The following is a 16,538-nucleotide window of genomic DNA, read 5'->3' as shown; positions in this document are numbered from 1 at the left end:
TTAGCGTTTTCACAGTCATCAAATGTTACATTTGCAGAAATTTGATACAAAACCACATATATGTAATATTTTAATAACATTTTAGTCATTCTGTGGTCTAAATTCACCCTGATATAATTATTTTGAAGCCAAAACCAAAATTTTCAGGTTAGGTAGAAATTTTCAGGTAGGAAGAAATTTGACTAATGTAAACTATTTTTGCTTTTTCATGCTAACCTGTCTTGTCGTTATGGCTTCTTGGTAGTGAACGTTCCGGAGTTTGTGATAGTGTCACATTATGCAATGGAACACATGCTTTTGAAACAAACAGTCCAAAATGTTTTTGGTCTTCTTTTTAATTTTTTTTTTTTATTTTTAGTTCTATTCTAATAAAAATATAGGGTCTGATTCAAAGCTGACACAACGTTTCATGAATCTTTCTGTGAATTTCAGGGATTATCAGACCTGAGTCCTTCCACAAAAGACTGAACTCTTACTTCTCACAAGCAACTCAGCATGTTGCTCTGAAGCAATAAATGGACAAATTGCAGGAATATATAGGCGAAATTCTGTCATCTGCAGGAAGCCAGCTTGGATGTTAACAGTCCCATTTTGAATGCGACTTCACGAAACCATGCTAAATCCAGAAATCTTCTGAATTAAATATTTTGGGTTTTGAAAGTTTGGAAAACATCAGAATATGTTTTCTATTTAATTATCCACTAATTCTTCTTCAGCCACTTATTTGAATGTTTTTGAGACAGAAAATTCTTTTTACTGCCTACCTCCTGAAAAATTATCTTGGAAAAGCCCTTTAGGGTTCTTTGTAGAATATTAAAAGTCTTGTCAAGAAAAAACATAACTATATCTTACACATTTTTTGGATATGCAGAAGTTACCTTGTCCCTCACTACCATAGAGGCAACTTTTATATTTTATCCAATGAAAAACTAATGTGGATTTAGAATCAATTGTCATTAGAAGGATTGTAATGGAAATTAATGTCACCTCAGTCACTGTGTGTATGTGTAACAGCAGTCAAGTCTTCTTGCGGCTAAAACGGGCCCTGTAGCCAGGGGGATTTCCATTTCTTACACAGTTGACTGTTACTGAGATAAATGCCTATTCCATAGAGGTAATTTCAAACATCTAGACATATTAAATGGATTAAGAATCACTCTAGGCTGCATATATACTCATCCACCTATCTATTCCATCTCTTTTTCAGTGCATACCTCATCATTTTCCTCAGTATGAGGCTTTACTGATAAATCTCCCTCAGGACTTGTTTGGCTTGGCAATCTGACCTGACAAACCTTGGTTTTACTACTTTTTAGCTACTTGTTTTTACTTTCTTTTTCTTTGAGTCATAGTAACAAAGTGTGTTTTTTGAACAAGTGCTCCATTTGGCTTGTTTACCATGATAATGTGTGAACTATTGATAAACAAATTTAGGAGCCAAACTCTTTTTCTTTAAAGTCCTCATTTTGTCTCTTATTAATAGTCTCAGGTCTGTATGTCTTTACCTACAGCTGGAATGGACATGAACATAAATAGGGGCAACATAATGTCAGCTGCATCTATCCAGTTTAAAACTTTTACAAGTGTTCATGTGTTTGCCCTAAGGATCTAACAAACCAGTTCAACAGATAAGACTTTTCCCTCCTGTATTCATATTTTATGGTAGCACTTAGATTTTCATCCTAGTGTCTTGCTTATTCTTAGAGGACAAGGGTATATGTTATATGTGCTATGTTACATAGATCATTGGATATCTCTGGGGTTTAAGAGAATTTTCCATAGCTGTTAACCCTGAGCACTGGCAACTTGATTGCTAGCAGTGAATAATCAAAGCTCTAGAAAGCAGAAGAACTTATAATAAAAAAAGTTAATTTAATTGGATGCTTTATTATTTTCTTAAAAGCTGGTTATTTTTTTCTTGGAAAAAACCCCAAACCAAACCAAAAACGCTTAGTATTTAATGAAAGAACCTCCTGAAAGTTTATTATTGGAATATCATACCTTTAGCTAAAGTTCTTTTATGTGGATCTTTGTGGCATGTGAGATCTTGAAAAAGCTAACAAAGTAAAAGTAAAGTCTGATAGAGATCTTTGTGTATGTAAAAATTTGTATATGTCTTCTAGGTGAATTTGGAACAGATGTTGTTCATTAAATTTATTACCTACCATAAATGATTTACCGTGAGCTAGTAATTTGAGGGACTCCCAGGTGTGCACTGCTAAAAAAATAATACACTGGTCAGAACTTGTTAGTCATGGTACCCTCCTACAGATTACAGCCTATCCAGTCCGATTCAGGTTTTATAATTTTTTTTTAATGTATAGTTCTGTGTAAAAGTATGCTACATGCTTTGTGCACACAATCCTAACAGCTGTGTATGAAATCACAATTAATCCTTATGCCACATTAGTCTATATACCAGGTTATTTATACCCATTCCTTCATAAGCTGTGCAAGCCCCATCTCTTGCCCGTGCACATTTCTATACATAGTTCCCTGGTTCTGTATATTGGTGTGGTTATTTTATAGTGAATTTACTGAGAATCAGAAAATGCCAGAGCTCCTTAGCAGCTTTGACTTGCCATTCCCCTTTCGGTTATTGGATTCATATGTATTTTTGCATTCACAGTTTTGAAAAGAAGGTGTACAATTCTGTGTCAATTAGAGCTTCTACTTTTATGACAATATGATTCCTCAGTGTGACTAGTGTTGCTGTTTGCTAAAATCTGTGGATTCTGAAACTGGCATTCTTAGACAAGTTTCTCCACCTCATATTGTAAGTCTTGGACAAATGACTAAATTCTTGCTTTTCTGCTTGACCAAAGTTTGAAAGGGAGATCTGGGAAGACTCAAATAAATGGCTGCAGAACCCGTATTTTCCTGTGGCATTGGGCAGCCTCTGTAAATATTTCTAACCTACTGGAGGAAGGAACAGGGAGAAATTCTCTCTTTATGACCATTGCATAAAACAACTCCCAACAAGCACATGTGAGGGAGACAGAAAGTATTTCAATTCCGTAGTCATTTAATAGAGCTGTCATAGCACAAAGTAAACACCAGGTTTCATTGGGGCAATATAGGATAGCCAGGCAGAAATGAGGATAAAACCAACCTTTCTTTCATTCCACTGGGAATGCCGAGCTTAGTGCTGTAGAAACTGAATATTTTAGTGGAAATACACAATGCTGAATGTGATTTATTCTCTGTAAGGTTGACATGGATCTTAATTTTTCCCAAGCCATTTAACAATTACATCAAAGCCTTGGATTCAGGGTACCTTTTAATGTGTTCTTTGTAAAACAGAGCTGAAGATGCTATTTACTCTTCAGTTGGAGGTTTTTTTCAAAATGAAGATTCAGTACTACTTCGTGAGTTTAGTTGTAAACACAGCATGAGATATTAGGACATTAATTCTCAATAATTAATTCTGCAATGACCTTTTCAAGACCTACAGTGCAGTCAGTTTGCACAGACAACACACCACAAACCTCTTACAGTGCTCTGCATCACTCATTTTCCAGAATGATCACCTGATTACTCATCTCCGAGGGCTCAGTAGTTGTAGAGGTTTAGTGATGTTCGTATGTAGGGGAATTACTTCAAACTAATGAAATACTTTACCTGTGAGGTTCTCATTTTTTTACAGCTTGTAAACAGTTTTAATGAGGAAGATTTACTTGAAAATTGCACTCTGTTGTATACTGGGTATGCCTGAATACCTGCAAATATTCTTTGGGGAGCAATCATTGCTGACAGTGCTGTGAGACAGGAGTCCTGGATGCTGGTTCAGATCCTTTACTGGCAGACACAGATGAAGGTCCACCAGCTACAGGAGTTTATACCAGCAAACAGTAATTTTACTTTGGACAAAACAGCTATAAACATAGACTCAGAAGAAAGATACATTCATGGAATAAGATTTCAGCGCAGTTTCCAGCTTGAAGTTGGTCAACCAAGCTTGAAATGTGGTTTTTTCTGAGTCTGTTGTATTTGTATCCATTTTACTTTTTATTTTATTTTATTTTATTTTATTTTATTTTATTTTATTTTATTTTAAATGAGGATATAGAATCATAAAAGCATAGAATGGTTTGGGTTGGAAGGGACCTCAGAATTGTCTGGAACAGAAGGTTTGAAGTAATGTTTGTGCTGAGAGTGCACATTTAAAAAGCGTCTATGGAATTTGGGATCATAAATCTTAGAGGAATTCATGAGGGCTTCTGCAGCTAAAACCTTGTCTACTTAGAACTTCCTTCCTTCTCTTTATCTGCTTAGCCACCTAGAAAAAAAATGGAAAGGTTTGTGATCTGTGGGAGTGTGTCAATAATTCCAAGTGAGTGGTAACAGAAGAAAATAGCAGGACTTCACTAATGGTACTGTCTGAATGGTGATTAGTTTTTGAATCTGGGATATTTTTTCTTATTTGCTTCCTACTGCTTTATAATACCAAAGAGCAACAACTTTGTCAAGTGAGACTTCATTTACTGACCTGGGGTCTAAGTGTAAAGAATAGAGCAATTGATGTAGTTTTTGTGGTGTTTCTAGTAACTTGAATTACTCTATATTGAGAATAAATGGAGTTGTAGAGGCATATTCTATATGTCCCATCTTATTTTACACTTTGCGTTGCTTAGCTTTGTCTAAGTTAAATTTATGGTAAAGGTTAGCTAGTGTCTCAAATCCATTGAAGCAGTTGCTGCAGGTTGGGACCAGAGTCTTTTGATCTAAAAATGATTTTCATCTTGTCCATTTCTTATCTCTGCTGAATAGAGTAGGATAAGTTAGCTCAGGTGTGGGTTTGGTAGTAATTATGCATGGCAATTGACAATATTACATTATCAATGTGTTTCATATACACAAGGGCTTCAACTAGGAAGTCAAACACTGTGGCAGCATTTAACTTTGTGTCAATAGAAAAACATACTGAATTTACTCTGTTTAATTTTTTTATTATTGTTATTATTTTGTTCTCCGATGGATTGCTTGTACTTCATATGTCTACTATAATGCACAACCATTGCTGTCACTTAGGGATTATGAAAAGCTCTCTTTTTTTTGCAGATCATCCGGTGAATGAATTTTTGGATCTGTTCAGTCGCCACATGCTTCCCCATGCAATAGATGAACCCCACACTGATGCAGAATCAACTCAGACTGAACCCTGTACTTCAGACTCTGTGCAGGATTCATCTGAATATTTAATATTGGATCCTTTCTTTCCAAACTTGGTAGAGTTTGAAGAAGAGGAAGACTGTGAAAATACTACTGATGTTACAACTCCTCCAGCTTTGCAGTTCATCAATGGAAAGCAACAAGTTACTAGTGCACCTAAGAGCACAAAAACTGAGGAAGCCAGAAGTGACCAAATTGAAAGCGTTGCACATTCCAAAAATGTAACTTTGTCTCAAATCAATGAAACAAACACATTTATAATACCTGAAACTGAAGCTTCTGGTACTGTGCAACCAAGCAAAGCTGGAGAAGTAATAGGGGCATTTGAAGTTACACAACCGACAGCAGATGTTGCAATGTTAGAACCTGTTTATAGTGGTGAATCAGAAGTTGCCACAACAGATAAATCCATAGCCATTACTTCTTCATATGAGCAGTCTCTGCAACAAAATGAGACCGTAACATGGCATGGAACCGAGGAGAGCTCTATCAAAGATACAAAAAACTTGCTTTTGATTAATAGCGAATCTTCTGGAGAGGGCTCCACTGACTCTGATTTATCCAGTTCTGTCTTCTCAGAAACTGTGACAATGTCAAGAAAGGAAGATGATGGAAAAAATTCTGGTACAACTTCTGCTCCTGATGCATTTACTGTGGAAAGTTCTGCTGTAACTGCTTCTCTGGATGCAGTTTTTAATACTGCTACGGCAGGCGTAGGTGTGAAAGACCTTATTCCAGAAAACGCAACGCCTGCTCCAGGAGATCATTATAAATCAACTATTAAGCTTAATGCAAATTCCCCTGTTGAAAATCTTCTGGAAACAAGTAGCCATACAGCAAAGCCTGAGATGAGTGCTGCTTCTTTTATAGTTCTAGAAGGCTCTGGAGATGTAGAAGAGGACATCACCATAACTTCAGCCATGACAACAGAAACAGCAGTAACAGAAACACTTACAATGAAAGATATTTCTTTGGGGTCTAGCACAGTACTGCCAACAGAAACTTCTGTAACCATTTCAGGAATCACCTCTGCTTTGCCTAGAGGAATAAGCACTCTTTATTCTGCTTTTGATAAAAGTTCTGAAGTAACTGTTGCCACCAATTCTATGTCAGAGTTTATTATGGAAAAAGTAGTCGCCAGCTCTCTTGTAACTGAAAAGAATATAGAAGATGAAAAAGACATACAGACCACTGCTTATTCAAGTCAGGAGAATTCAGCTACTGCTGCAGAGGAAAGTTTGGAGTTGAATGAACTTGGGAGCACTACTAGTGAAATCAGAACTGTAAGTCATGAGCCCACTCTGCTCGGAAAAGCAGTACCGGTAACGGGTACCATGAGTTCTGAAATCAAAAAGGTCACTACCATTCCTTTCTTGAGAGAGAAGAAGCTCTTTCTAAATGAAGGATCAGCAGAAGAACCAGCAGACATATTTTCAGGGGGTCCCACAAGAAAAGTGGTAAGTACTGACTCCCCGTTTATTGATCCAGGTTCTGGAGACATAGATGTTATCACTGAGTCTGCTACTTTGACTTCAGTTCCATTAAGGCCTATCACTGAAACACAAACAGAAAAGTATGAAGGAAATGTTTACAGGACAGATGATGCTTCACTGAAGAATGCAAGCACAGAATACGAAGAACATGCAAGAACAGATGAATCAACGATATCACTTTCAAGTACTGCGTCATTTGGCTTGACAAAGGAGTCTGGAGTTGCAAGTCAGATGTCCCAGGATGTGTTTAGTACAGGAAACCCAGGAGAACAAAACCAGGAAACAGAACCAACTTACACAGTTCCTTCTGAAATAAAATCTAGTCCTGGTTCTAGAAAAGATATAATATCTCATGTTGCACCAGGAGTTAAAACTGAAGATGTAGAAACAAGTGAGGTAACATTATCTCCAGAATCAGTGGTTAGTAACAGCCCTCATGACATCATGGTGACACACACTACTGGCGGTATAAAAGCAGTAGCTGAATCTACAGAAAGCAAAAATGCAAAAGTTAGTTCTTCAACTGTCTCATTAGGGAAGATTCTCCTGATTGAGCATGGCTCTGGAGAAGAATTCAAAGGTGACAGCAGCACCACAAAACTAATGTCTAATGGACCTACTGAAGAAATACTTGGAAGTCATTTGTCTTTCCTTGATCAGGGATCTGGAGAAGCAGACACATTCATTGAATCATTTGCAAAAACAGCATTTTCACCCACTGGGACACCAGAAACAGGAGACAAATATGATGAAAAAGTTGTCAGCACACCATCTATGGATCATGCCTTCACTACCGAACCTGATCAGCTAGTCACAAGTACCGAAAATGAAGTAACCACAATGGGAACTGTAACTGATTTAAGAATGGAAGAGAAAACAATTGATGAACTGACAATAAGAGCTTTTACTACAAAGATTCCTTTGATGGAAGATATACATTCTGGGGAAGACAGGCCAATGGAAATTTCACCAAAAGCTACAGAATCTTCTGAAGAAACAACAACAGACCCATTCTTTAAAAGTGCACAGGCTAACTATGAACATCCAGGATTTTTAAATGTTCCAACTGTCAGTCCGTATTCAGAAGAAAAGAAATTAGAAACTGACTCTGTTAAAATTCTTTTGCCATTTAATGATGACAGAGTAACTGAGCCTGTAAAGATTGAAAGGAAATACATAAGCTCTCCAGTTACAGATATAGAGCAAGAGGAGGAGTTGGTACAAAATATTTTCCCTACGAAAGATACTCCCAGATCACTCCTGACACCTAAAGAAGAAAAGCTAACAAGTAATGAGCTCATTGGTGATCCACTATTTTCAGGACAAGGATCAGGAGACGACCTTGCTGTTATTCCTTCTGTAGTGCCATTGGCTGTCAAAGAAATCATGAGTACTTCAAGCCCTCAAACTTCTCATCCTGCAAGTATGGCACCCAAACTTTCAACTGACAAGACACAAGACTTTGAAAGAGGAAGCACTGACTCAAATGATGAAGTTAATGAAGGAGTTACAAGCGCTGTAACTGAGCTGCTGTCAAAAACAGAACACCAGTTCCTCAGCTCAGTGATCACCAGTTCTCCAGCTTTAGCAGAAGAGAGTTCAAAGAGCTTCAGCTCTAAAGAGATTAAAGAGATGACACATTATTTTGTTGTGATTGAAGAACCTCACAACAAGGAAACTGACTATAGGAGAGGAGAAAATGAAACATACAGGACAACAGCTACTTCTAAAGCTGTTTCTCAAGAGGAAACTTCACATTTGCTGATTGAAGATGGTGTAACTCCTGTTTCTGTAATACTGAGTGGAACTCCTAATCTTGAAACAGAAGAATCACTTGTAACATCAACAACAAAAATGCCAAGCAGAGTATTACCTGAAGGCTCTGGAGAAGGATCTGGCTGGGTTGGTGTTTTGGATTCATCTTCTCCTGATATCTTTACTCATTTGTCAATACCCCCTGTGTCAAAAGTAGAACTAAATGCTTCGTCTATTGTTCCTGGGGAAGTTTATTCTGAAGTTATGACAACAGAGGCACCAACAGATAGATCACAGACTGTGATCACAGGACTAGCATCCATTTTTACAGAAGAAAAAGAGATCGTGGCAAGTCCATCTGCTGTTCAACCAAAGACAGCTACATCAGAAGAACTAACAAGTGATACTGGGATATATGACAAAATTATTCCTGTGATTGATGATAAAAGAGGTGTTATACTGAATGTTTCTGTTTATGGTGATATTACACTAATTGAAGAACGACTTCAAATCCCATCAGAAGAAACAACTATTATAGACATGGATCACTCAAAATCAATGCCTGAGGATATAATAAGTGTGCAGACAATGCCAAATCCTGTCAAGGAATCAACACATGGCAGTGATGATATCATGACAGCTGAAGGGGAGAAATACGATTCAACACCTAAATTTTCCATAACCAAAGAGACAACACTTGGATCTGGTGATAGCCTTTCTTTGACTACTTCCAGTCAGTCAAGTAGTGAATCAGTAACAGCTGGGCACAGACCAAAACCAGATGACAAGGATTTGGGTTCAGGGACTGCCATGAAGTTTGTGACAGAAACTCTCATCACTACTGAACTCTCTGAACTGGGCATTTTCCTTCCTACAGTACCATCACTGGCAAGCCCTCATGTGCCTCATGAGTCTAAACACGTTGTAACAAGCACAACAGAAGACACCTATGAGCTGAATACTTCAGCAAACAACCGAGTAATAGCAGATCACAGTGAAACAATCTTTGTCTCTGGCTTTTCTGGAATGGGCCAAGAAAACCTGGATGATAAGCAGTCTGCGGTTCCTTCTCTTACACCAGTTTTAACTACTGAGGCAGAAAAGGCTTTGACAACTGACCTGCGTGATGTAAGTATTGTCACCACACAGCATACATCCCAAGTGACAGCTGTATCATCTAGCAAAAATGAAGAAAAGCATCCTACAGTATACACAAGCACAAAGTCTGCATCGGCAGAGTATCCAGAAACAGATTCAGTGAGTTTTTATTCTATACCTCAAACTCCTAAGTCCTCAGTGACTGTTCAGTTAGTTAATGGAGTATCTGAGTATCCTCAGGTAATCATTCCAAGTACACCATCATTATCAAAGGATTCAAATCAGTCTGATCATTCATCAAAAGGAACCTTCAAAGAGGTTAGTTCTGATATTGCGGCAACGTATAAACCACCCACTACAGAGCTTCTCGACAGAACAGAGTCTTCTCTGCTGGAGTTTTCTCCCAAGCCTGTTTCAGGAAGCACAACTACTGAAAGTACTCCTCTCTTTACTAGACTTGTAACAGACAGGATGGAGGAGACAGAGACCTCTGTAACTGATTTGGCTGTTGAGGAAGAAGCTACTGTTTCTGGAGACTCTCCATCAATACATATCTTCCCTACTGCTTTTCTGAATTTTGGAGAAAGAGCAAGCACAGATGTTCTGAAAGGTAGCACAGTAACAGTTGAAGCTTCCTCAGGGAGACTGAACAACCCCCGTCAAGAAGATGACAGGAGTACTGAGAGAGAGATCCCATGGCTTTTTTCCACACCTGTTTCAGATTCACCCAGTAGTATTGAAAGTGAAGTATTTAAACCTGACCAGGAAGCAGTTACAATGCTAGCTTCATCTTCACAACCTTTGGACAGAAGCACGGAAACACAATCAGCTTTGTTTGGTCCAGAGGAGATCACAACAATTTCTTCTAACATTGCAACAAGCAGCACTGCCCCTGGAAACAGTCAATATCAAAATGAGCTGTCAACAATAAGCTCTGAGGAGCCAAATACTCTTGAACTTGTAACTTCGTCATTTTCCCTTCCGGAAGTCACTAATGGATCAGATTTCCTGATTGGCACCAGTGTGGGTTCAGTTGAAGGCACAGCAGTGCAAATTCCAGGTAACTTCCAAATATGATCACTGTCGTATATGTTTGTTGTGATACTTGTAAATGTGTTTCTTAACTCTGATAAGAGGTATGACAATCAGAGCACCATGTGAAATAACACAGAACTTGAGAGCCTCAAGCTGTGAAATCAGCATGACTGTAACCCATACAAGGTGAAGGAGGATGGGGTTACCAAAACTCAAGTTTAGTGACTTTTCCTGAGTGTTTGCATCATGGAGCTCTGGATCACACTTCAGGTGACTGGCCATTCTAAAAGACAGGAAGGTAACATTGATTGTGGTAGAGAATTCAGCTGTAATTATTTAATTTTTTAATTTCCAGCAGATAATTTTGTCGGATAGCTTTTTGGTGTTGGCATGATGATAGTACTTGTACAATTGCTTTATAGGTAGGGTTGTTTTACAACATCTTGCAGTTGACTTAGAGAGCAAATCTAGTGCGCATTTTAGGATCTGAATATCCTACAAAAATTAACTTCTCTTAACTTACAATATAACTTTCCAGACAAGAGAAAACTGAGACTTCACATTTTCAGCCTGTCTGTAGCTTTAACTGGTTGATACGGTGTCTGTCTCTTATAAATTACAGATCTTTTTGTTAGACATCACTTGCCACATTTTGTTTTCCATAATGGTTATTAGGCACCATTTCACCAAATACACAGATGATGCAGGTAGGGTCAGCATAAGTAACGTTGCTTCAATTCATATTTTATCTAGATATAGCTGAGGAAAGAACTGAACTGACTTAATTTTATAGGTTTTTCTATTATTTTTCCTCAAATAATCCAGGTAGCTGTCAATTTGAAAATGTTTACTTGCAAAATATCCAGTCTGTATACCCATTTTGTAAGTTTTCAAAGCCAGTGCATTCTTCTTGTATCCCAGAAGGACTGTCTTCATGATTTTCCTCTAACTCTGAGTAGCTAATACTTACAAATGATTATCTAGTGCATACTTGTTTGTGTGAGTGATTGCCTCTAGGCATTACATCAAATGCAAATATCTAAGTATCTAAACTCAATTGAAATAAACATCACTAGAAGGCATAAAGCTCTGCAAGAAAAAGCTATTTAAACGAAAAGTCCCATAACAACTGAAGATTTCACAGCAGGTAAGCTTTTCTCTTAATGTTTAGTTAGTTATGAATGTATTCAGTATCTTTATTTGTATTTTTGAAATGTATTTTTAAGAAAGATACGTGGGAAATATGCATGTGTGAAAACATCCTTTCAAAGAAATAAGACTTTGTGGGGATTGATTAAATATAACAAAGTGAAACAACAGCAGCTAGCCAGTATGTTCTGTGTACCCAATCATTCTACATAAACTAACCCTGTTCAAATTAAAAAAAAAAAAAAGGCATTTTCCATTCATTTTGCTTATGTTTAACTGATTTCAGCTATAATTAATTGTCATGTCATGCAAACTAAATCCTCAATAGAATATCATGACTGCCAAACATAGTACAAATTGCTATGAAAAAATGTAATTCTGAAAATTATTTATACTGGTTCATAATAAATGCCATGTTGTTAAAGTTGAAAATAGCGATGCCTGAAAATAAGCTTTACTATTTTACAAAACTCTTTTCTGCTCAGTAGTCTGTCATGTACATAGAGTTTCTGTAACTACAGTAAAGCCTGCAACATCAATGCAGAAATGAAGAAAGATTTCTTCTTCCAAAACATCCAAAAGATACCAGTTCCTTGAAACAGAGTCAATTTTGTTTTTCTTGTTTAACAGGCCAAGATCCATGCAAAAGCAATCCCTGCCTTAATGGTGGTACCTGCTATCCACGTGGTTCATTTTATATCTGTACCTGTTTGCCAGGTTTCAACGGCGAGCAGTGTGAATTAGGTAAGCTGATGCCATCTAGGTACTGATTAAGTCTAGTATTAAGTTTTTATACATGAGATCTGCAGAAGTGGTGTGTTTTGAAATTGAAGAATACATAGACATTTGAAAAATTTTACAGTGAGACCTTACTTAAGAGAACAATAAAACGAAGGAGGTCCACTTACCCCTTTTCTCTCTCCCCATAAGGGCACAGATGTTTACGTACACAAACAGGATAATTGTAAATGAACTACATGACCTAGAATTCATAACATTAAATTTGTAAATACATCAAATAAAATGAAATAAACATTAATATTTGGGATAGTTCTTAAGAGCTTTGTGTAATTATTTGAAAGGATGGTATAATAAACTAATCCCAAATGTGACTGGGTAGCTGAGCACTGAATGCCAGCTTGATATTTTCTCAAGGAAATTGTAAATATGATCATAATCATATACATCTTTGGCATAAATTAGTATTTTTATAACTTTTCTAGCTGAGGACTTCTTCAAGCTGCCTGTGACATCTGCATTTACCTGCTATGACTGTGAGTTTCAAGAGACTCGCTAGTACAGTTCAGAATAACCAGCTTTTCATTCCAACCAGCAAGCCAAATTATGATAAAAGTGGTAGTTTGGCTGTTTAGTTAGAGCTGGTTTATGCTTTTGAAAAGTTTTAACTTTCATGCCCTAATAAATACCCTGAACTTGCCTGTTACACAGTTGCCTGCCAAATTTGAAAGAAAAAAACTCATGCAATGTTGCTAAAATGAGTTCAACTCATCATATATAGCTTGGGAGAAAAAAACCCAACCCCACCCAAAGGTTCATAACAGTGCAGCATAATTGTCAGGATTACTGTGGTTTTATTTGTGTTCTGCAAGACAGTATGTGATTAAAAAAATAACTGTCCAGGTTTTTCTCTCCTTTTCTAGCTCATGTTGATGAGTTGCTAGTTCCCTAGTGGGTTGTTGCTGGTAGATATCAAGTTTTAGGTGTTGCATCTTAAATCTTCTTCTTTGACAAGGAACATGACATCCCCTGGTTGCAAACCAGAAGTCAGAGATAATAATTTTCTTTTTTGTTTTCAGATTACAAAAGAATAATCTGGCCACTTCTTGTGTCCTAGAAATCTTAGTGGCATATTAACGGATTGGAGTGGGACACTGCATGGCCAGTCAACATATAGAAATATGTTCTGTGATGCTTAAGAAAGTAAACCTCAGCATTTTTAGCTCTGAATTCAGGAGTATTCTGGATATAAGGCATAAAATGTTGACTTAGAGTCAGGGATATTCTGCATAAAACATTGACTTGACAGCTTTCCAAATGACTGGAAAAAATAAGACCTAAAATTTGAAAAGAAGTAATATTTTTAAATAAATAAATAAAAACCTTTCACATGGTGCAGCAATTATTCCTAGGATTACACAACTGTTTGTTGATTTCTAGATATGTTTAACTTCTCTCTTATATTTTAATAGTCAATCACTACCAGCAGTTCACTTTGGACTAAGATATTTGCAAAATCTCCATTGAAGTTTAAGCTGTGATTATTTCAGAGGAACAGCACTCATTAGAAAACACCACATGATTTTTATAAAGAGACGTACTAGCTTATAACCTGTGCACAAAGTACATGCACAAAGTAATTATATTAAATGAACTAGTGCTCCAATTTAGAAGGCGAAGACAAAGTATTTTAGTAGCCAGAGGAGTGGGGAAAAGAAATGTTATTTGTTTACTCTAGAGCCATAGGCTCAGCAGTTAGCCTGTACAGGACTATGAATGTTACTATCTGATTGGTCATTTAGTGAGATTGTCTTTATGATGCTTTGTTTTTATCTTGATGAGATTAGACAAGGAAGAAATCAGAAATCAGAAACAAATAAGATGCCAGGGCATGCTGCTCTGCAGACTTAAATTAGCAGTGTGTTTGATAATATATGATAAGATTTTGAATATTTGAGATTCAGAAGATATTTGAGGTCTCCACTACTTGATAAGAGTTTTTTTGTGCCATAGTCATACACTCAAGTCAAATTTTCCACCAGTACGGGAAAGTACTACAGGCTGCACAGTATCACTTCTTTCTCAGCTACACAATGAGGGATTCAAGCTCTAGATTTTAGAAATTAACTCAGGAGTCAGAGTGCAGGATATAAAATTGTGGATCAGTAATGTCATATTTCCTGAGGAAACTGCTTCTTGGCTTGTGGATGAAGAGAAATGATGGTTGTGCACAGTGAAATCAGTTATCATGCAAATAACTGGTCACTTGAATCTTTTGCAATACTTCATGTTTCTGGATTGAACTGGTCCTAATAATAAGTATGACTAAGGCTGAAGAGCATTTCCCTTCTAGGAGGTGGGTGGATTATAAAAACATTTTTATCTTTATGTTGTAGATATTGATGAATGCCAGTCTAACCCATGCCGGAATGGAGCCACTTGTATAGATGGCCTCAATACCTTTACTTGCTTGTGTCTGCCAAGCTATATAGGTGCTCTCTGTGAACAAGGTAAGGTGTATTCTTTACTTCATGGTGATAGAGGTCATCTGTTTCCATTTCAACACCCTTCTGGAGTAACTAGGCAAAGCCTCCTAAAACCGAGAGGGTGGAAGAAACTGTCAAAATCTGTGGGAAGTCTTCAGTGACGAGGAGAGAATATAATTTTTGAGTATGTTAGACTCCCATGATTTGTGGCTCAGGACTTTTTGTTTAAGGTTACATCTGCACTGTCTTTTGCAGATGGATGAGAGCAAATTCTATCCACATGCTAACCTGACTGGAAGTCACGTTACTGCTGTACGGAATACAAGCTGTTATATTGGGCAGTTTCTGTGTCAACATAACAAGAGCCATACAGTTTTCAGATGGCTCCAAGGCAAGCCATCTTGTTCCTCCTGGCTTGTAAACTACAGGAAAGGCAAAAAACAAGGTGGTCTCATTACTGTAGTGATGTTAAGGGGATAATGAGTGGGAGTAGAGTTAGTCTTTAACCCAGCTTCTGTCTTAAAAAACTATATACAGTGTGAAGGACATATCAGAACTCATCACTTCCAACAAGCATCGCTGGAAAGTAGAAATAGTTTAAGGAATATGCCAGATTATATATCCATCCACTGGGGACCATAGGCTTGACAACTTCATCCCAGAATTTTCAAACTGATCTGTGATTATTTTAGGAAAAGTAGGTGCAGGATCAGTATTACAAGGAAGTTGTAAAAGTCTTTCTAAACTGGACAGCTGAAATCAGATTAAACATCCAAGTCTCTGTAATTGTTAGAACACTGCCTGCAAGAAATCCCACTGTATTTACAGAAATATTTACACTGAAATGCTTACTCAATATGTGCATGTAGGAGAAGAAATAGGGTAGCCAAATCTGTTCACATTAATGAAAGCATTTCCATAGGAAAAAGAAATGGTGTTTTAAAGTGTACTTTCTAAAGCTTATGAAAATGCTTTTCTCTTTTTCTTCAGCTAATTGGTTTTGGTCACAGGTGAATGAACTAGACCTTTAATTAATATTGTGTATCTTCATCTTTGTTTCTCATCTTGAAAGGCAGTTTGCAAACTCTTTCAGCTCAACCTATACAGATTTGTTTGTTAGAGCTGAAAACTCTCAAAGCTGACCAGCTCCAGCACTTTTCACTGTTTAGCTTTTTCAGTAATCTGGCTGACCTTGTAATTTGAAAGGACTTTCTGAATCTGTTCTCCAAAATTATAAGTTGACAGTTTTTTCACAACAAAAGGTATAAATGTTCTCATTCCCTTCCTCCTCCCCTTCAGTTGAGCAAATCCATAGTAGCGAGTGGCTCGGAGTACCATGGTAGCTTTAAGCTGCTTTTTATGACCAACCTGAGAGCACATTTTAGGTGGTTAATGGGAACATTTCCTAGTTTGTCAATCAGAACCAGAGCCCTGCTCACTCAGCTTTGGAATTTAAATTTCCTCCACTTAAAGTCCTGCAGTGGTTTGGGACTTGGGAAAAGCATTTAGTGCCAAATTTCCACTCCACCAGACAAAATAAAACTGTGTTGGCGATTCAGACACGGTTGTCTGGCAAGCAGGCTTTATTTCAAGGCACCAGTCCTGACCTCAC

General features: G+C 37.3%; 1 protein-coding gene across 3 annotated transcripts in view; it reads left to right on the top strand.

Moving 5' to 3' along the window:
* VCAN (versican) overlaps nucleotides 1-16,538 on the top strand; it is a 112,612-nt gene that overhangs the window by 71,282 nt on the left and 24,792 nt on the right. For all 3 annotated transcript variants that reach the window (XM_075740933.1, XM_075740932.1, XM_075740934.1), the window contains exons 8-10: nucleotides 5,062-10,578; nucleotides 12,333-12,446; nucleotides 14,837-14,950. In XM_075740933.1, coding sequence (XP_075597048.1) covers nucleotides 5,062-10,578; nucleotides 12,333-12,446; nucleotides 14,837-14,950 — 5,745 coding nt within the window. The remainder of the gene's footprint in view (nucleotides 1-5,061; nucleotides 10,579-12,332; nucleotides 12,447-14,836; nucleotides 14,951-16,538) is intronic.

This window comes from Balearica regulorum, chromosome Z (assembly GCF_011004875.1).
Source record: "Balearica regulorum gibbericeps isolate bBalReg1 chromosome Z, bBalReg1.pri, whole genome shotgun sequence".
NCBI lineage: Eukaryota > Metazoa > Chordata > Aves > Gruiformes > Gruidae > Balearica > Balearica regulorum.
The sequence above is the reverse complement of the archived record's forward strand: the minus strand, read 5'-3'. Positions and strand labels throughout refer to the sequence as shown.